The sequence below is a fragment of the Trichomycterus rosablanca genome, chromosome 21 (assembly GCF_030014385.1).
Source record: "Trichomycterus rosablanca isolate fTriRos1 chromosome 21, fTriRos1.hap1, whole genome shotgun sequence".
Classification (NCBI taxonomy): Eukaryota; Metazoa; Chordata; class Actinopteri; order Siluriformes; family Trichomycteridae; genus Trichomycterus; species Trichomycterus rosablanca.
The window spans coordinates 12,476,911-12,498,690 of record NC_086008.1 but is presented as its reverse complement, the minus strand read 5'-3'; the positions used below and the strand labels follow the sequence as shown (position 1 = coordinate 12,498,690).

Genomic DNA, 21,780 nt, shown 5'->3' with positions numbered 1-21,780 from the left:
GCAGTACTGAGAATGATCCACCACCCAAAAAATACCTGCTCTGTGCTGGTCCTGTGGGTGTCCTGACCATTGAAAAACAGGGTGATTGTACTGTAGAACTACACTGATCAATCACAATGATCAATAATTACTTTCACATATGATTTGGGTATAGCTCCTTTCATGGCATTGTAAGATGGTGAGAGATGTACTCTCAGAACACCCCCCTTCCCGGTTTAGGGATGGTCGTTCCTTCTTCACATAGATGGCCTCTTTAAACCAAACTCCTCGTTCAAACCAGCGTTCCTCCTTGTCAACAATCTGCACATCTTCATCATTAAATAAGCGGCCGCTGGCTTGCTGATGAGTGTAAACCGCAGAGTCCTGGCTAGAAGAGGGCGATCTTCTATGTTGTGCCATTTGTTTCGCCAGGGGGTTGTTTAGTTTCCCCGATGTACAGTTCCTGGCATTCTTCCCAGCACCTAACAGCATACACTACGTTACTCTGTTTGTGTCGAAGGATCCGATCCTTAGGGTGAACTAGTTTCTGGCGTACGTGGTGTAAAAATATGCGGCGCAATTGTTCTGCTATTCCTGTCACATACGGAATCACCACTGTTTTGCGCTTAGACCACGGTTGTCCTTCTTCTCCCTTAGATCCACTGGAGGAGTGTTTGGGCGTTTGTCCAGCTTTGACGAATGCCACCACCAGTTGGGATCACCTCATTCAACCAGGGCCTTCTTAATATAAGATTGTCATTGAGAATGCTGTTTGCTCTGTGGTGCAGCATCCTGATGACTCCTAGTTTGTGCTCCAGTGGATGATGGGAGTCAAACCTGAAGTACTGGTCCGTATGTCTCAGTTTGTGAAACACATCTACTTTTAAATGTCCCCTATCTCGAATAGCAATTTCACAATCTAAAAAGGCTAAACTGTTGTTACTTGCGTCCTCCCTTGGGAGCTTGTCCACCGAGATATGTTTGACCCATTTTTTTTGGCTCGCAACCCACCCAAGGGTCACAACACACAGTTTGGAAAAAAAGCACAAGAAATACTGTTGCTGACACAGCCAGTTGAGCGTTTTTTGTGAATGAAGCTTCTGCCATCCATGCCTGAAATAATGAACCCTCTTATCATTTACCATCTTGAAAATGATGGTAAACCTGGCCTGTTTTTTTTTTTCTCCTATTCTAGTCGTGTCCAAATACCCTGATTGCGTCCTCTATACTGGTTCGACCCTTCACCGCTGACTGAGGACGCCTTTCAACTGACTTGCGCCCCCTCCGGTACGCAATCAGTACAGACTGCATTTTTCACCTGCACGAGTCGAGTTCGTACACTTGACGGGCACTGTATATGAAGGGTCACACCCCCATCAGCATTATTCCTCAGCCCTGTGCAGGCGCCATCAGTCAGCCAGCAGGGGCCGCAGTTGTACCAGTTATGAGGACCTATGATCCGACTTTCTTACCCTCTAACCCTGAACAACAGTCAATCGTTGTTCATGCTGCCGCCCAACCCAGTCGGAGAGGTAGAGTCGAGATTCGATGCGATGCATTCAGAACCCCAACTCTGGTGCACTAGCGTACTTTACCGCTGCGCCACCTGATCGGCAAACTTGGCCTGTTTATCGTATTTATACATGCCACAGATATCGTGGTAAATTCATTTATTTAGAATACTTCAGGTGCATTGCAAAGCATCGTTTAACCAGATGAGTCTCTGGAATACAATGTCTTCTTCTAGTGAGCTATCACAATTAAAAAAAAATGAATCTGCCCTAGCCAGAAAGGTCAGTCTGGACCCTTCCTTGCATCTAATTAAACACAATGTTATTAAGGAAACTCTGTGTATCTCTATGGCATTTGCTGCCCTTATTAATACTCCCTGCACCAAAATGCACCTGGCACTTCGGAAGCCCTAGCGCTAGCTATTTCTGTAGAGACAATGACTATCAGTGTCAAAACACTTGAGGAAACTGTCCCCTTTTTTTAATGGTAATTCAATCAAACTGCCAGAAGGCAGATGAGGCACCCTAAAGATCATGGGAATAAATGAAACAACAAAGTCAGTTTAGTGGCACTCAATCACGATTTAGAATTTGTTCCTCAATGCACACATGCACTACCATTTACCTTTTAAAAAAGGGACGCTTTAAACAACAAGGCACAGAGGTGGAAAGATGTATTTACCGGCCACATACTGTGGCTCGCTACAGAAGGGCTTGTTACCCAGAACGTTCAACCAAAAAATATTATGGAGCCATTTTTATATGTATGTATATACTGTATATATACACTATATTGCCAAAAGTATTCACACACACATCCAAATCATTGAATTCAGGTGTTCCAATTACTTCCATGGCCACAAATGTATAAAAACCAAGCACCTAGGCATGCAAACTGCTTCTACAAACATTTGTGAAAGAATGGGTCGCTCTCAGGAGCTCAGTGAATTCCAGCGTGGTACTGTGATTAAATGCCACCTGTGCAACAAGTCCAGTTGTGAAATTTCCTCACTACTAAATATTCCACAGTCAACTGTCAGTGGTATTATAACAAAGTGGAAGCGATTGGGAACGACAGCAACTCAGCCACGAAGTGTTAGCCACGTAAAATGACAGAGTGGGGTCAACAGATGCTGAGGCGCATCTGAGTGCACAGAGGTCGCCAACTTTCTGCAGAGTCAATCGCTACAGACCTCCAAACTTCATGTGGCCTTCAGATTAGCTCAGGAACAGTGTGTAGAGAGCTTCATGGAATGGGTTTCCATGGCCGAGCAGCTGCATCCGAGCCTTACATCACCGAGCGTAATGCGACGCGTCGGATGCAGTGGTGTAAAGGACGCCGCCACTGGACTCTAGAGCAGTGGAGACGTGCTCTCTAAAATAACGAATCACGCTTCTCCGTCTGGCAATCCGATGGACGAGTCTGGGTTTGGCGGTTGCCAGGAGAACGGTACTTGTCTGACTGCATTGTGCCAAGTGTAAAGTTTGGTGGAGGGGGGATTATGGTGTGGGGTTGTTTTTCAGGAGTTGGACTTCAAGTGAAAGGAACTCTTAATGCTTCAGCATACCAAGAGATTTTGGACAATTTCATGCTCCCAACGTTGTGGGAACAGTTTGGGGATGGCCCCTTCCTGTTCCAACATGACTGCGCACCAGTGCACAAAGCAAGGTCCATAAAGACATGGATGAGCGAGTTTGGTGTGGAAGAACTTGACTGGCCTGCACAGAGTCCTGACCTCAACCCGATAGAACACCTTTGGGATGAATTAGAGCGGAGACTGCGAGCCAGGCCTTCTCGTCCAACATCAGTGTCTGACCTCACAAATGCGCTTCTAAACCTTGTGGAAAGCCTTCGCAGAAGAGTTGAAGCTGTTATAGCCGCAAAGGGTGGGACGACATCATATTAAACCCAATGGATTAAGAATGGGACGTCACTCCAGTTCATATGCGTGTGAAGGCAGACGAGCGAATACTTTTGGCAATATAGTCTAACTGTATCTACAGTATATCTGTATGGTAGGTGTAGCTCATATAATAATCAATTTATGCTCATAGCTGATATGTGTACCTAATAAATAATTGTTTGTAGCAGACTGATGTACCTGCTTGACTGGATATTAAAAACACATTTTTTTTTTACCAGTACCCAGTGGAAACCAAAGGCAAAGCAATTACTGGATAATAGCTTCCTGTGAAATGACACCACACAATATCCACACTTGCAATCAAAATTTGTTGATGTTTGCTTATGTCCTATTTTAAGCTGACACAGAAGTAATATATTTCCAATTTGAAGCTATTTCCCAAAACACTATCAGAAACACATTTATGTTCAGCTTTAAGAACCACTGAATCAAAAAAAAAATCCATGCACATTATCATTTAAAACCTGTGATGTTCTTTTGCACTGTGAAATATGCTGGAGGCATTAACAGGTATTATCACCCATTTGATTATTACCCTAATGTTCCTTGTTCTTTTGAAATCTGCTTGCGATTCTGTCCACACAATTAAGCTGTAAATGTCACAGATCCAGATAGACAAGATGGAAAAATCTCCGCTACTAAAATACAGCGCGGTTAAAATATAGTAGGATTAAGATCTTCAGTGTCTGAGCTTAAAGATCCGAGGAGAAGCCAACCGGCACAAATCGGTCTCCTTCTCTTAATGGGGGTTCATAAGTGCTGAACGATTTTCATTCTCGGAAGAAAGTGTGGAATTATTAGATGCAGAGAAGTCACAGTTTAATAGGTGTTACACATGGCTATATGCATTTCAACAATGTACAATTGGCTGTTTCCATCACTGTAGCCACTTACCATATAGAAGCACTTTGTAGTTCTACAATTACTGACTGTAGTCCATCTGTTTTTCTACATACTTTTTTTAGCCTGCTTTCACCCTGTTCTTCAATGGTCAGGACTCTCACAGGACCACTACAGAGCAGGTATTATTTAGGTGGTGAATGATTCTCAGCACTGCAGTGACACTGACATGGTGGTGGTGTGTTAGTGTGTGTAGTGCTGGTATGAGTGGATCAGACACAGCAGCAGAAAACTTTAAGGGAGTTTTATTCACTACATACTAGGCAGTAATACTATCCAGCAGAGACCCTTGACTTCGTATATATGTCAGATTGTAGGTTAACATTTCTCCATCAGCAAACATTGTAGATCAGCGGTGCTTCAGGTGGGATAAGGCGTAGTTATTGTAACAGACTTTTCTGTGGTTGTATCGTGACAATGGTTTGATGGATGTTTCTACACGAAGTGAGTGTGTTTTGACCCTTTGGGGCTTCCATAGTTCATGGAATAGCATGCCTAGCTAACGCGATGACTCCCGACAATTTGTGAATACCGTGTATTTATTTCTATATTAAGCAAGTGCATCATTACGACGCTCGGTTACAAACCGCAAATGAAACAAATGGTGGCAAGTCCGACGTTAAAACGTTGGTTCTACCAGTCAGACACACTTTGAGAAACGCTGTCTTAATGAGAGATGCCGTGCACGGTCAAGTCTCAACATGAACTACGGATGACTCGCAGGGCCAAATAGAATTTGCGTTAATGGCACTATTTTTTTGAATCGCGTTAAATTGAGATTCCGTTAATGCGTTATTATCGCGTTAACTTTGACAGCCCTAATATATATATATATATATATATATATGTGTGTAGGTGTGTGTGCCCTGTGATGGCCTGGTGACCTGTCCGGGGTGTTTCCTGCCTTTCGCCCAAAGAATCGGACCCACCATGACCCTGACCACAGTTAAATGATGGTAAAACAGACAAATGAATATATGAATGAATACGTAGCTAAGGGTGCAACAGCTATAGTGTAGAACTATTACGTTTGTATGGAGGAACCTGGTTGGTCTGTTTTATGACCTGACTTAAAGCTAAGCTAAGTTTAAGCGATTACGGATTGTTATGTTTGTATTTAATTTCTATTAATCTCCATAGATTCGGATGTAAAGTTGAGATTTTGGCATATGCTAAGCATAGTACAGCTCTACTTTGAATACTCTACTGTGTATACGACTCGAGACAGCTTTTTATTCGACGTTACAAGCTATTATTAAGATAAACGCTTCATGGTAAACCCACCGAGAGTAAAACCTACAAAACCTGCCAAAATGCTGTCGACACCATGAGAAGTTAAATCAAGCATCACTCGACCGTACTGTTATGTATGTGGCTCGAATCGGAGAGCTGGTCGATTACCACCCGCAAACAGATTTCTGTGAACAAAACGTCTCTTGTCATCACATATCGTTATTCCACGGTCTGCCTGAAGCATCTGGCGAGCAAACACAATGCTATTGTATGAGGAGCGCAGACAGCTAACCGAGCTCTTGATATATTGCGTAGCAGAGTTGGACAATGCAGCCGATCCAGCGAGCGCTATCTTTACATGCTAAGGGGAGTCTGTTTGTTCAGACCAGCTGCATGTGACAGTCTGAATTGGTTATCTGTCGCGAGCATCAGTAAACGTCCCTGGGTCGTGAATCCTTTCAATTTATGGGTGGGATATCAACACATACACCGATCAGCCATAACATTAAAACCACCTCCTTGTTTCTACACTCACTGTCCAGCACTTTTTAGTTCTACAATTACTGACTGTAGTCCATCTGTTTTTCTACATACTTTTTTTTAGCCTGCTTTCACCCTGTTCTTCAATGGTCAGGACTCTCCCAGGACCAGCACAGAGCAGGTATTATTTAGGTGGTGAATGATTCTCAGCACTGCAGTGACACTGACATGGTGGTGGTGTGTTAGTGTGTGTAGTGCTGGTATGAGTGGATCAGACACAGCAGCGCTGCTGGAGTTTTTAAATACCGTGTCCACTCACTGTCCACTCTATTAGACACTCCTACCTAGTTGGTCCACCTTGTAGATGTAAAGTTAGAGACGATCGCTCATCTATTGCTGCTGTTTGAGTTGGTCATCTTCTAGACCTTCATCAGTGGTCACAGGATGCTGCCCACGAGGCGCTGTTGGCTGGATATTTTTGGTTGGTGGACTATTCTCAGTCTCAGCAGTGACAGTGAGGTGTTTAAAAACTCCAGCAGCGCTGCTGTGTCTGATCTACTGATACCAGCACAAGACACACTAACACACCACCACCATGTCAGTATTACTGCAGTGCTGAGAATGATCCACCACCCAAATAATACCTGCTCTGTAGTGGTCCTGTGGGGGTCCTGACCATTGAAGAACAGCATAATTGGGGGCTAACAAAGCATGCAGAGAAACAGATGGACTACAGTCAGTAATTGTAGAACTGAACTACAAAGTGCTTCTATATGGTAAGTGGAGCTGATAAAATGGACAGTGAGTGTATATACTGTATATACAGTGTATCACAAAAGTGAGTACACCCCTCACATTTCTGCAGATATTTAAGTATATCTTTTCATGGGACAACACTGACAAAATGACACTTTGACACAATGAAAAGTAGTCTGTGTGCAGCTTATATAACAGTGTAAATTTATTCTTCCCTCAAAATAACTCAATATACAGCCATTAATGTCTAAACCACCGGCAACAAAAGTGAGTACACCCCTAAGAGACTACACCCCTAAATGTCCAAATTGAGCACTGCTTGTCATTTTCCCTCCAAAATGTCATGTGACTCGTTAGTGTTACTAGGTCTCAGGTGTGCATAGGGAGCAGGTGTGTTCAATTTAGTAGTACAGCTCTCACACTCTCTCATACTGGTCACTGAAAGTTCCAACATGGCACCTCATGGCAAAGAACTCTCTGAGGATCTTAAAAGATGAATTGTTGTGCTACATGAAGATGGCCAAGGCTACAAGAAGATTGCCAACACCCTGAAACTGAGCTGCAGCACAGTGGCCAAGATCATCCAGCGTTTTAAAAGAGCAGGGTCCACTCAGAACAGACCTCGCGTCGGTCGTCCAAAGAAGCTGAGTGCACGTGCTCAGCGTCACATCCAACTGCTGTCTTTGAAAGATAGGCGCAGGAGTGCTGTCAGCATTGCTGCAGAGATTGAAAAGGTGGGGGGTCAGCCTGTCAGTGCTCAGACCATACGCCGCACACTACATCAAATTGGTCTGCATGGCTGTCACCCCAGAAGGAAGCCTCTTCTGAAGTCTCTACACAAGAAAGCCCGCAAACAGTTTGCTGAAGACATGTCAACAAAGGACATGGATTACTGGAACCATGTCCTATGGTCTGATGAGACCAAGATTAATTTGTTTGGTTCAGATGGTCTCAAGCATGTGTGGCGGCAATCAGGTGAGGAGTACAAAGATAAGTGCGTCATGCCTACAGTCAAGCATGGTGGTGGGAATGCCATGGTCTGGGGCTGCATGAGTGCAGCAGGTGTTGGGGAGTTACATTTCATTGAGGGACACATGAACTCCAATATGTACTGTGAAATACTGAAGCAGAGCATGATCCCCTCCCTCCGGAAACTGGGTCGCAGGGCAGTGTTCCAGCATGATAATGACCCCAAACACACCTCTAAGACGACCACTGCTTTATTGAAGAGGCTGAGGGTAAAGGTGATGGACTGGCCAAGCATGTCTCCAGACCTAAACCCAATGGAACATCTTTGGGGCATCCTCAAGCGGAAGGTGGAGGAGCGCAAAGTCTCGAATATCCGCCAGCTCCGTGATGTCGTCATGGAGGAGTGGAAAAGCATTCCAGTGGCAACCTGTGAAGCTCTGGTAAACTCCATGCCCAGGAGAGTTAAGGCAGTTCTGGGAAATAATGGTGGCCACACAAAATATTGACACTTCAGGAACTTTCACTTAGGGGTGTACTCACTTTTGTTGCCGGTGGTTTAGACATTAATGGCTGTATATTGAGTTATTTTGAGGGAAGAATAAATTTACACTGTTATATAAGCTGCACACAGACTACTTTTCATTGTGTCAAAGTGTCATTTTGTCAGTGTTGTCCCATGAAAAGATATACTTAAATATCTGCAGAAATGTGAAGGGTGTACTCACTTTTGTGATACACTGTATATATATTTTTTTTATTTCTATACAATCTTTAATAGAGCTTAATATGTATTACAAGTAATGAGGAAATTGATGTCACATCAAGAAAATTAAAAGCTTTCCAGATTTATAGACTCCAGACTTCATTAGACATTCCAATAGCTTAGATAAGACAGCTGGATTTTGTTATTCAAGCACGTCTTGGCAGACTATCATCAGCCACATGATCCGGACTGAATCACAGGATGGAGGAAATTAGAAATAAACACGTGTTGGGGCTTTTTTAAGGGGAAAGTGGCACTTACTTAAAAGCTAAAAGAAACTGTCACTAAGAAACAGCAGGGCTTCTGAAAATTTCTCAGCTGTTGGTTTCTATTCACACTGATAATCTAAATCTTATCAGATAGTATTACTGTATGTATCACTATATGGCTGGTGGCACTGTCACCTCACAGCATGAAGGTCCTGGGTTCGATTCCCAGGTGTAGTGGTCTGAGTTTGCGTGTTCTCCTTGTGTCTGTGTGGGTTTACTCCAGGAGCTCCGGTTTCCTCCCACATACCAAAGACATGTAAGTGAGGTTGGGCTGTTGTAGCGGTCGGGCAGTTGTAGCCCAGTAGTTAAGGTACTGCCAGGTTGTCACTGTTGGGCCATTCAGCAAGGACCTTTATCTTCTATTGCTTAGACAGTATATTGTCACAGTACTGTAAGTGGCTTTGAAAAAAGCTGGAAAAAGCTGAAAATGTAAATGAATTACAGGTAACGTGGCAAAAAGTATGTGGGCACCCCTTTTAATCAGTGAGTTAAAGTGTTTTAGCTACATCCCATATATATAATCAAATACAGTGGTACCTTGAAGCTTGGTGTCAGTTGGTTCTGGGAGTGGCGTTGAGTTTCAAGGTATTTTTTTCCTATAATGATGTATGGGAAACCTGTTAATGCTTTCCATGGTCCCGTGGAACTGCATATATGTAAAATAATGAGGTTGTTTTTGACACACACTGAAATTAACACAAGTATAATATAAAAACACTAAAATACAATTAAAAAACAGTTAAACACTACCTTTACTTCTTTATTGTTTCCTTATGCTTCTTAATCCTGGAGATGCTTGATCTTGGAATACCATACTCAGTTCAGTAAAGGCGCATTCACATGAGAAGCGGCAAAATAGCTTTTGTGCTGTTGTGCCTTTATTTCCTATGGAGTGTGGTGGTGCACAAAGCTTAATGTGAGTTATTGTACTAAAACAACAAGTGAGGAATTTCATTAGTGGAGAGAACTTATGAGCAGTAATAATTAAGAGAGGTTAAGTGTTCTTGTGTCATTTTTTTTTAGACTCTCTCGGAAAAGCTGATTCTCAATTTCTGAGCACCCCGAACTATAACACAAGTTTAAAAGTGAAAGAGGGGGACAATCCAGCTAAACACAGATACATGTGAAGTTTACAGGGTGAATTTGACGGTTATTCCACACTAATACAGATTCGTCTCATATTCGCACTTTGGTGACGTTTTACTCTGCACCGCTTAAGCCGAGCGCTGAACAAAGCGGCTGTTCATTGTTAATTTCTTGACAAAGGGCATCGAGTTTCAAAGATTTTGTTTAGCGGACATCGAGTTACAAGGTACCACTGTATACACCGACTAGGCATAACATTATGACCACTGAAGGGTGACCTGAATAACACTGATTACCTCTTCATCACGGCACCTGTTAGGTGGTGGGATATATCAGGCAGCAGGTGAACATTTTATCCTCAAAGTTGGTGTGTTAGAAGCAGGAAAAATGGACAAGCGTAAGGATTTGAGCGAGTTTGACAAGGGCCAAATTGTGATGGCTAGACGACTGGGTCAGAGCATCTCCAAAACTGCAGCTCTTGTGGGGTGTTCCCGGTCTGCAGTGATCATTATCTATAAAAAGTGGTCCAAGAAAGGAACAGTGGTAAACCGACGGCCAAGGCATATTGATGCACATGTAATTCGATCCAACAGACGAGCTACTGTACTGTAAATTGCTAAAGAAGTTAATGCTGGTTCTGATAGAAAGGTGTCAGAATACACAGTGCATCACAGTTTGTTGCGTATAGGGCTGCATAGGGTGCCCATGTTGACCCAAGTTACCACAGCACACCTTCAGGGGTCTAGTGGAGTCCATGCCTCAACGAGTCAGGGTTGTTTTGGCAGCAAAATGGGGAGCAACTCTATGTATATATATATATATATATATATACTGTATATATATATATATATATATATATATATATATAACACTTCACCATTAGGAGTGGTATCCACATATTTTTGTAGTATGCAAAATGCTGGAAGAAAACAAACCAGGATTCGGAAACAACTCATTCTGGCATAATTTGTTCATTAAAAACAGAGAAAAGCCATCAGCAAGGGTGAAAAACCTCCATGTAGCAGCTCCTGGATTAAATGCGTATTTTATATGCATGGCAGAAGTAATGCAAAAGGTGCGAAACGCTGATATTCCGCATGACGTTCAGTTGAGCTGAGACTGCAGATTTCTAGAACCAACCATCAGCCAGAGGTAAAATGTAAAATGTCATAACACCTGAGTAATTTTTAAATCCAGGCGATGACGTTTTATTAACCACGTCGTATAACGTGCACAAACGAAGCCGGTCGTACATGCTAATCCGAATTATTCGATATCATCTATTATTCAACATGCTTTATGTAATGGATTTATTAGCTGGACGCTCCAGCAGCCCAGACTCCGTCGGCTCCGGTCTCGGTGATATACGGTCCTCTCAGTTACTCTGACACCAGCATAATGGGCTCGTTGACCCTGCGACACTCCTGGAGAACGAGCTTGATGGGTTTAATTTTCCAATTCGAGATTTCTCTCATTTAATGACTCGCGATCGGGACTCAGTCCAACGTTGTTGATATTGATCGGTCTTGTACTTACAGTAAATTCCAAAAATATATACTTCAGGCATAAATAGTGCACGCTAATGTGACAGCTAATGATTTCTATGTTAATAGGGCCATCACCACTTTTTACCGCAATTTATCCTACACCCCTGCCTCCTTTGCTCCTTCACTCGTCAGCTTGTCCCTCCTACACACTTGCCCTTATACCCCATACTCACCTATGTCCCTGTCACGTTTGCTCCCGCTTCCTATCATCAACGCTCTTGCTCCTTGACTCCCAGTGCTGCCTCCCTGTCCTCTAACTCAATCACCCCATCACTCCCCATCCTGTTTCTGGCCTCGTTCCTGCTCTCTCTTGCACATGCACTGTTCACTGATCCTACAATCTCATCAAAAACCTGCCCCTGTACCTGACTTGGACCTGCCTTAGTTCTGCATTAGTCCTGCCTCATTTGCTCCTCCACCTACCTCATGACCTACATGACACAGTAAGTGATGACCCTGCTTGCTATCTCAAGACTGGCATGCCAATTTTAAAGGTGCATAGGGCAGAATTTGGACTGTAGTGATGCACCACAGCATATGTTCCCCCCCCCCCACCCAATATAGTATACTATATGGCAAAAAGTATTGGGACAGTGGTAGCCTAGTGGGTGGAGCTTTGGGCTATCAACTGAAAGGTTGAGAGTTTGAATCCAAGCTCTGCAATGCAACCACTGTTGGGCCCTTGAGCAAGGCCCTTAACCCTCTCAGCTTCAGGAGCGCCATACAATAGCTGACCCTGCGCTTTGACCCAAGCTTCCAGACAAGCTGGGATATGCGAAGAAAGGCTTTTGTTGTACTGTACACCTACATATGTATATGTACTGTATGTATGTATATATATATATATGTATGGGGTCAGAGCGCAGGGTCAGCCATCGTACGGCGCCCCTGGAGCAGACAGGGTTAAGGTTGTGTTACATGGGCTATGCACAGATGCAGTGGTTGAAAGCTGTGCTAATTAAGCTGGGTACATAGGCTGTGTTAAATAAGCCAGGGTTTACAAGCTGTGATTTATGTGCTGGGTTGCCAAGCTGTGCTAAATATGCTGGATTCACAAGCTGTGCTAAATATGCTGGGTTGCCAAGCTGTGCTAAATATGCTGTGTTCACAAACTGTGCTAAATATGCTGGGTTGACAATCTGTGGTTTTAAGTCAAATACGCACAGCAAACATCCAAGTTAACAGCAAACTTTTCTGAGCACTTTCATAGCACCTATTTGGTCTCTTTTCGCGCTTTAAATATGGTGAAGCCAAGTGACGTCACTCACCCAGTGTGGGTGACAAAATGCATACGGCTGCTGCCCATGTGTCGGAGGAGGCGTGAGTTCGCTTCATTCTCCTCAAATCAGAGCGGGGGTCGGCATTAGTGGAGAAAAATGCTTGAACTCCTTCCAAGTGCCCTAGACTAGGGTTTTTCAAGCCACCTAAGGGTTGCAAGCCGGAAAAAAATGGGTCGCTGAGAAAAATAATTAAATAAACATCTATGTGAACACCCCCTTGTGGAGGCTTTATGTTAGATCTTGTAAATCCCAGTGAGAGCAGATTGTACAAAGAGAGAGAGAGCAAGATTGTGTTGTCTGGGTTACATAAAAAATCATGGACAAAATGTGGGTCACTTCAAAAAAAGTTTGAAAAACCCTGCTCTAGGTGAAGTGTCCATATATTTTTAGACATATTGGGTGTGTTCGAAAACCTAGGGAGCTGCCTTGCTGTCTTACTGTCTACATAGGCAGCTGCCTCAGTAGAGAGGATTCTAATAAGTCAATGACTTATAAGGCAGGTTATTCGAACGCACTACTTAGATAGCGATTCCATCGGGTTTCGCATTTCGCGTTTAGCATTTAGCATCTTGCCATTAAAACCAATAAACTGAGGTAGCACAGCACGCTAACGTCAATATAACATCTTCCTTCATGTACCGATTACGGTTAAATTTCCTGACAAGCCCAAACTTGCAAATAAAAACACTCGGTACAAGTTTATACAAGTTAAAAATCAGTAATATTTTATTTACGTTTGAAAATAACTCCATTCATTTCTCCGCCCCGTCAGCCATGTTTATTTTTCTGTAAGAGAAGAGCACCCGACCCGCAATGAATGTTGGGATTGCCTTGATCACTAAGGCAGCGTCGGATGCTCACTCGTTCTTGAGCCAAAATAACATTGAAATATTAAGATGCCTCAGAAGTGAGGATATTAAGGCATCTAGGATTTCGAACAGCCTCTTTCTCGGAAGCGCGCACAGGATGATGTAAAATGCTGCCTATGTAGAGAGCTCCCTAGCTTTTCGAACACACCCATAGTGTATCTTTTATCATTAGTCTAACAGAATAAAGACTAAAGTAGATGACTCTTTTTTCCAGATGTGTATTCCAGGCCAACAATGAACTTACTTTGATCACAATCATGTGATCAGTGATACATGATATTGGCTAGTGTACCATTAAGGGCTTCTCCTTAATCAACCAATCAGAAGGTACTATAAGCCTCTTACATCCCATGATTCACTGCTTAAGCTTCTGAAAAATCCTGTGATCAACTACAGAACTATCCCTGATCATTTTACATCTGTACCCAAAGTCCAGAAACAAACTGTTCTTAAGCTATGATAAGCTCTATATTCATGTTCCAAATGATGCCAAGAGGGAGCGGGCAGCGCAAACACGAGGAAGCCTGGGAGGCTAAGCTCTGTCGTAATTAGAAATCCTAGCACTGCCAGACTAAGGGAAGGTAAAAGTGGCTTAGAATCTTGATCTTTCAGCCTTTCATAACTTAAGAATTATACATTTGGTTATAGCCTATGCACACTCAGCTGCCACCTCAAGAACGTTCCTGTCACTTCTGAGATGCGCCACAGCTACACGTTTCTATTAATATGAGAAAGGAAATCATAAGGGGAATAAAAATGGATTGGAAAACCTGCTGATTCGTGGTCACAGAAATGCCAGTGGTTTAATTTATGTCTGTGGATTGATGGATTTAATTTATGTATTTTGTATTAGCGGTGGGTCTGTAACATGGTATATGCTTACAGAACACAAACAGAAGAGTATTTTTTAATTGTCACAGTAAAAAAAAGCACAATTGAAAGCTAAATTCATACAAATTTCCATCAACTAATTTTGAAAGAACATCATGGTAGCAGTTCATTACTTAAAGCTTCACTTTATGTTGCATAATGAAAGAAAGTGACCCAAAGTATACCAAGGTAAAATGTAAATCATAATATTAAAACCACCTCCTTGTTTCTACACTCACAGTCCATTTTATCAGCTCCACTTACCATATTGGAGCACTTTGTAGTTCTACAATTACTGACTGTAGTCCATCTGTTTCTCTGCATGCTTTGTTAGCCCCCTTTCATGCCGTTCTTCAATGGTCAGGACCCCCACAGGACCACCACAGAGTAGGTATTATTTGGATGGTGGATAATTCTCAGCACTGCACTGACACTGACATGGTGGTGGTGTGTTAGTGTGTGTTTTGCTGGTATGAGAGGATCAGACACAGCAGCGCTGCTGGAGTTTTTAAACACCTCACTGTCACTGCTGGACTGAGAATAGTCCACCAACCAAAAATATCCAGCCAACAGCACCCCATGGGCAGCGTCCTGTGACCACTGATGAAGGTCTAGAAGATGACCAACTCAAACAGCAGCAATAGATGAGCGATCGTCTCTGACTTTACATCTACAAGGTGAACCAACTAGGTAGGAGTGTCTAATAGAGTGGACACGGTATTTAAAAACTCCAGCAGCGCTGCTGTGTCTGATCCACTCATAACAGCACAACACACACTAAAACACCACCACCATGTCAGTGTCACTGCAGTGCTGAGAATGATCCACCACCTAAATAATACCTGCTCTGTAGTGGTCCTATGGGGGAGCTGACCATTAAAGAACGGTAAAAGCAGGCTAAAAAGTATGTAGTGAAATAGATGGACTACAGTCAGTAATTGTAGAACTACAAAGTGCTTGTATATGGTAAGTGGAGCTGATAAAATGGACAGTGAGTGTAGAAACAAGGAGGTGGTCATAATGTTAAATGCATTTTAGAATGGTCAAGCCAGAGTTGATATGACCCAACAGACAGTGGTCCATACAAAATGTAATTAATGTATTTATTAATTGTCTGTTTTACCAACGCTTTATCCTATTCAGGGTCATGGTAGGTCCGATTTACTGGGCAAAATACAAGAACCACCCTAGACAGGTCGCCAGTCCATAACGAGGCATCATGCAAAACGTTTTTCTTCCTTTTCTTGCTTCTTTTTAAAAGTAAAAAGAACGTAACCTCTCTAGCAAACTGAGCAAATGTGCTTCTCAGCTAGTCTTAACATATGGTTACTTCATTGATTAATACGGTATATGGGTTATATTATTATCAAAGCACCTCCAGTAGTATGCTTGTATGCTGACCAGGAGGACAATTCAAAACCCCAAAATGACAGCAAAGGACATGATGAGCATCTCCTCAGTGGGAAACCTGACCTGAGATCTCATCACAAGTGTCAACATATCACGTGTGCAAAACAATATCCAGTCAGTCAGATGCATTAGTGTTGAAGAAACTTTTGTACTGAATAAGCAGGACGTCAGTTTTGCATGACTTGACAATTTGATTAAAAGTAGAATAAATGTTTAATGATATTTGCAGATAAATGTTTGCTGCGGAGGTTGTGATTACATTGACATATATGATTTGACCAGGAGTTTCTAAACTTTTTCATACACCTGCATCTGTATCTGAATATTTACATTTTTGGCATTTAGCAGACGCTCTTATCCAGAGCGACTTACAGTAGTGCTTCTATAGTAAAAGTTTTATTACTTTAGTTTAAGTAGAACAACAGTCCAAGAACACAAATCTGCTAAAACCTGTTGGAAATGTAAAAGTGTTTGTAAGTAAGTACAAGTCAGCTTAAGTGTTTATTAAAGAGGTGATGAAGGTTTTTAATCGTTTTTTAAATACAGTAAGACACTCAGATGTTCGGACAGACAGAGGAAGTTCGTTCCACCACTTGGGTTCCAGAACAGAGAAGAGCCTTGATGCTCGTCTTCCTCTAGTCCTGGGTGGAGGATCAAGTCGGGCGAGACTAGTGGCTCGGAGGTTGCGTGGTACAGAGCGGGTTTTATTAGACCACGAAGGTAGCTTGGGGCTGGTCCATTTTTGGCTTTGTAGGCGAGCATCAGTGTTTTAAACTGAATGCGTGCAGCTACAGGATGCCAGAATACAGAATACAGAAATTAAATTGCTGCCAAAACTTGGACATAAGCAGTGGTCTTTTTTTTGGCTCCTGCCCCCACTAAGCTTACCCACAAAACATGTTTTGGTCAAAGTATAAAGCTATAATGGTGTCCCGTATAAATGTAACCTCCGGGGCCACCTTAGTCGAAGGAACTGTAGGAATGTTCAGCTGCAAGTGGTGCAAGATTATACTGTGTTTGGTTGCTTACTAAAACATGATGAGCATCTCCTAAGCAGGAAACCTGACACAAATGTCAATATATAATGTGTGCAAAACAATATCAAGACAAGTCAGATGCATTAGTGTTGTGGACTAATAAAGAGAACTTTTGTACTGAATAAGCCGGACGTCAGTTTTGCATGACTTAACAATTTTTATCAGAAGTAGAATAAATGTTTAATGATATTTGCAGATAAATGTTTGCTTCGAGGTTGTGCTTACTTTTACATCAACCAAATCAACCAAAATACAGTATATCATTTGACTTCATACATCTGCATCTGTATCTGAATACTTCAATTACATTGCCGTGTTTTTTTGGCTCCTGCTCCTACGAACCTTACCCACAAAACATGTTTTGGGAAAAGTTTAAAGCTATAATGGCTTACTAAAACATGATGGAAACCTAACCTGCGATCTCATCACAAAAGTCAATATATAATGTGTGCAAAACAATATCAAGACAAGCCAGATGCATTAGTGCTGTGGACTAATGAAGTAAACTTTTGTACTGATTAAGTAGGACATCAGTTTTGCATGACTTAAACAGTTTTTATTATCAAAGGTTATGTTGTGCTTTCTTTTACATGTCAAAAATCTACCAAAAATATATAATTTGACCAGAAGTTTCCAAACTTTCTCATATGCCTGCATCTGTATCTGAATACTGAAATTGAATCGCTGCCAAAACGTTTTGGGTTTTTTTTGCATCTAGCTCCCACTACGCTTACCCACAAAACATGTTTTGGCCAAAATATAAAGCTATGGATAGTGTCCCATAGAAATGTACCCTCCAGGGCACCACCTTAGTCAAAGGAACTGCAGGTGCAACATTATACTGTGCTTGGTTGCTTACACAAACATGATGAGCATCTCCTCAGTGGGAAACCTGACCTGAGATCTCATCACAAATGTCAATATATAATAGGTGCAAAACAATATCAAGACAAGTCAGATGCATTAGCGTTGTGGACTAATGAGGTAAACTTTTGTACTGAATAAGCAGAATGTTTACTTCGGAGGTTGTGCTTACTGTTATAATATATTAAAAAAAACAACCAAATGTATATTATTTGACCAGATGTTTTTAAGTTCACACCTGCATCTGTATCTGAATACTTACATTCCATCGCTGACAAAACGATGCTTGATGCTTGCTGGTTCTGCTTGTTAAAGTGCAGCAACCCAAAATCACCCTGTTCTTACTCTTGCTCCTTTTATCCTTACTCACAAAATATGTTAGGCCAAAATATAAAGCTATGGGTGGTTAGGGTGACCATACGTCCTCTTTTTCCCGGACATGTCCTCTTTTTGAGATCTAAAAAATGCGTCCGGCCGGGATTCGGCTTCTCTAGTCTGCACTCACTACTCTGTGTGTATGTTTTTGCATTGGTTTGCATTGGTTTGTTTTTAGGTCTTTTTAGGAGTGCATCTGTTTTGTTAAAATAAGTCTGATTTTCACATGCACGTACTAACACAGAGGCTCTTGTCAACACCGTGATGGCACTGCGTTCTGTGGAAATTGCTCAGCAAGCACTAGAAGACACATCTTACTGCTTTCTACTGATGGGAGCAAGTAATTAAAGTGAATCAAATTAAAGTTAAAAACACTCCTAATAAGTCGGCTGATACGATTGTACAATACATCAAAGAAACTAAAAAATAAAGGGATTTTTATTCATAGGTGACAACTGTTTTTTAATTTGTTGTTATTATTGTTTAGGGCTTAACGCTGAATGTGAAGGAATAAGATTATCTGACCATAAAGGCCCTTGTTAAAGAGCAGCTGTACATTTATTAAAGTTCAGTAACACAGCTGGATGGTTATTGGCTCATTTGTCAACTATTTAAACCTCTACCCCATACACATTGCCATGGTGTCACCAACGACATGAAATAACCCCCCTCCTTCCTTCCCCGAACCAGGCGTCCGCTTTAAAAAACAAAACAAAATATGGTCATCCTATGGGGTGGTGTCTGGGTTAATATTATTACACCTGGCACACAGCACACACACACACACACACACACACACACATGTGTAGTCAGTAGTACAGTCTTATATGGGTTGAACTCTTACAATTACATCATAGCTTATCAGGCACTGGCAGGGAAGGGTGCATCTACCCCCTTTACCTCTTTTACAAGTAATAAGAGTGCTTTGAATACAAAATGCCAGAAACATCTGGACTGATAATGTCATTATGTCTGTGTTATACAGTGGTAGAACTCAAGAATCATTTTAATATTATCAATTCATGTCGTCATTCCTTCATGTTCACTGTGTCAATCCTCATTTCTCATACACCTGCATCTGTATCTGAATACTTAAATTCCATCTCTGCCAAAACTTGGAAATAAGCAGTGGTCTTTTTTTTTGGCTCCTGTCTTCACGAACCTTACCCACAAAACATGTATTGGCCAAAATATAAAGCTATGGATAGTGTTCCGTAGAAATGTACCCTCCAGGGCACCACCTTAGTCAAAGGTTATTAATATTATTACACCTGGCACACAGCACACACACACACACACGTGTAGTCAGTAGTACAGTCTTATATGGGTTGAACTCTTGGAATTACATCATAGCTTATCAGACACTGGCAGTGAAGGGTGCATCTACTCCTTTACCTCTTTTACAAGTAATAAGAGTGCTTTGAATACAAAATGCCAGAAACATCTGGACTGATAATGTCATTATGTCTGTGTTATACAGTGGTAGAACTCAAGAATCATATAAATAACCAGTTTGTTGTCACAGATGTCATGATTTGGTAATATCACTTGAGCTCTTATCAGCTAGATATAATGTAATATTTCTATTTATTTATTCTATTTTGTTGTATTTTTCCCCAAAGCTGTACTATTAAAACAACCTATTCCGTTTTAAAAGAGACGCGTCCTGAAAAAACCCCGATCGATTCACATGTGTACCGAATTGCAAATTTCTAGAGTTGATCCCGTATGGAGTCGATTCCTAAATTTAACGCTGGATCCCACGCGGAATTTTGGGAGTCGACTCGCAGAATCGATTCAGGACCAAACCGCTATAGAATGTCATACATGGATTAGACGTGAAGTTGTGAATCACTGTCGCTCAGACAAATTGGCAGCACGATGCCCGTTTGATGCCCTGTCACTTTGAAGAAGTGGACGTACTGAAATGTATCTTTTAAGAGGCAGGATGGTACACATTGTGTAAATAATTTAGTGCGTGTTTTATGAGAAAAAGTGCACATTATGTACACTGTTGTATTAAGGATGCTTATTAATACTGTCCCGTTGAAATGTACCCTTCAGGACAACACCCCATCCAAAAGGGGAAAAAAAGGCAGCCTACATTTCAGGACTTCCATAGCTGACTGTGTGTTTCATTACCTCATCCCATCCAGCATTTGGTTCTTATAGAGCGAACCGAACCGAACCAGACCAAACCAAGGAGGAAAAGCTTCTCAGCGCCTTACCTTTGGCGAGATGCGGGACAGCGATGCTCGCACAGACGAACACGGAGAATAAAAACGGTCCCATTCTCCCAATAAACCGAAAAAGCGAACCAAAGAGCTTTCAATAGCACCGGTTCAGTGGTGAGAAACGGCAAACGGTGCTGAAAGTTCAGCCAGTCCAGCTCTCCTCCTTGGAGTTGCGTTCAAAGTGAGTATCTCCTCAGTCAGGCAGGTGTCTATTAAAGCCCTCCCTCTACGTGTCTCCTGGAAAAAGGTGAGAAGAGGGGGAAAAAACGCGCTTTTGGGGGATGAAAAACCAAAATAAACCAGTAATGGATCCCAGGATGCGGTGCGCTGGGCGGGTGGAGCGCAGTGAGGCAGCGCAGTGAGGCAGCACAGAGAAGCAGCGCAGTGGAGCGCAGGACGCGGACAGAGCGGCTGTACAGAGGACGGAGCAGCAGGAGGAGACGGTGAGGAGGAGAGACGGGCGGAATCAGTGGAGCGCACGAGCAGCGGCGCTGTGTGGCTGATGATAAAGGCGGTGCTGCGCTCGCTCCTCCTTTCGCGTGCATGCGTGCAGCCGCGCGCCACCCACCCACCCACACAGACGCGCGTGAACAGCCGTCCAGGGGTCTATGGACTCTCCCCATATTTGGTTTATAAGATACCCACGTGAATAGAACGGCAAGTATTAATTCATTAATGTTGTCATTCCTTCATGTTCACTGTGTCAATCCTGGTCAGGGTCGCGGTGGCTCTGGCGCCGACCTTCAACACACAATCTAGCACTAACACACCTCGGGGCACTAATGCACACGTCTTCCTTTCTTCTCCATGTTTTTTGTAAAGTGAGATAGGGAAATGCAGGTAGAGGCCTGGAGAACATACCAAACTCCACCAGGCGTAGACCGTAAACGAGGAACAGACCCAGGTCCCGGGATCTATTGTCCGCCTGCTGACAATTTTATTAGTAGCATTTACCCTTGGTAACGGCTTTGTCTAGTCGCAGTGGGTCCAGGTGTAGCGGAAATACACCCTTCCTCTGGAGAACATGCCAAACTCTGTCAGGCAGTGACCATTAAGGATATATGAACCATCCCAGGATACATTGCCTGTTGTCATGCATTACCCAGTCTACCTGCTGTCTATTTCATTAATGCATTTACCTTTGGTAACCCAGGTAGACGCCTGGAGAACATACCAAACTTTATCAGCAGAGACCATAAATGAGGAACAGACCCAGGTCTCAGGATTCATCACCCAGTCCACCTGCTGTCTATTTTAATAATACATTCAGCTTTGGTGACTGCTTTGTCTAGTCACAGTCGCAGTGGGTCCAGAGCCTTCTCTGGAAGCTGACACACATAGCAGGAATATACCCTTCCTCTGGAGAACATGCCAAATTGCCAGGCAGTGACCATTAATGAGGAACAAACCCAGGTCCCAGGAT

At 42.5% G+C, this 21,780-nt stretch overlaps 1 protein-coding gene across 1 annotated transcript in view; it reads right to left on the bottom strand.

The window, feature by feature from the left end:
- edil3a (EGF-like repeats and discoidin I-like domains 3a) overlaps positions 1–20,812 on the bottom strand; it is a 287,021-nt gene extending 266,209 nt beyond the window's left edge. Inside the window, exon 1 of the mRNA XM_063017541.1 lies at positions 20,352–20,812. Coding sequence (XP_062873611.1) covers positions 20,352–20,415 — 64 coding nt within the window. The 5' untranslated portion in view covers positions 20,416–20,812. The remainder of the gene's footprint in view (positions 1–20,351) is intronic.
- Positions 20,813–21,780: the final 968 nt, after the last annotated feature.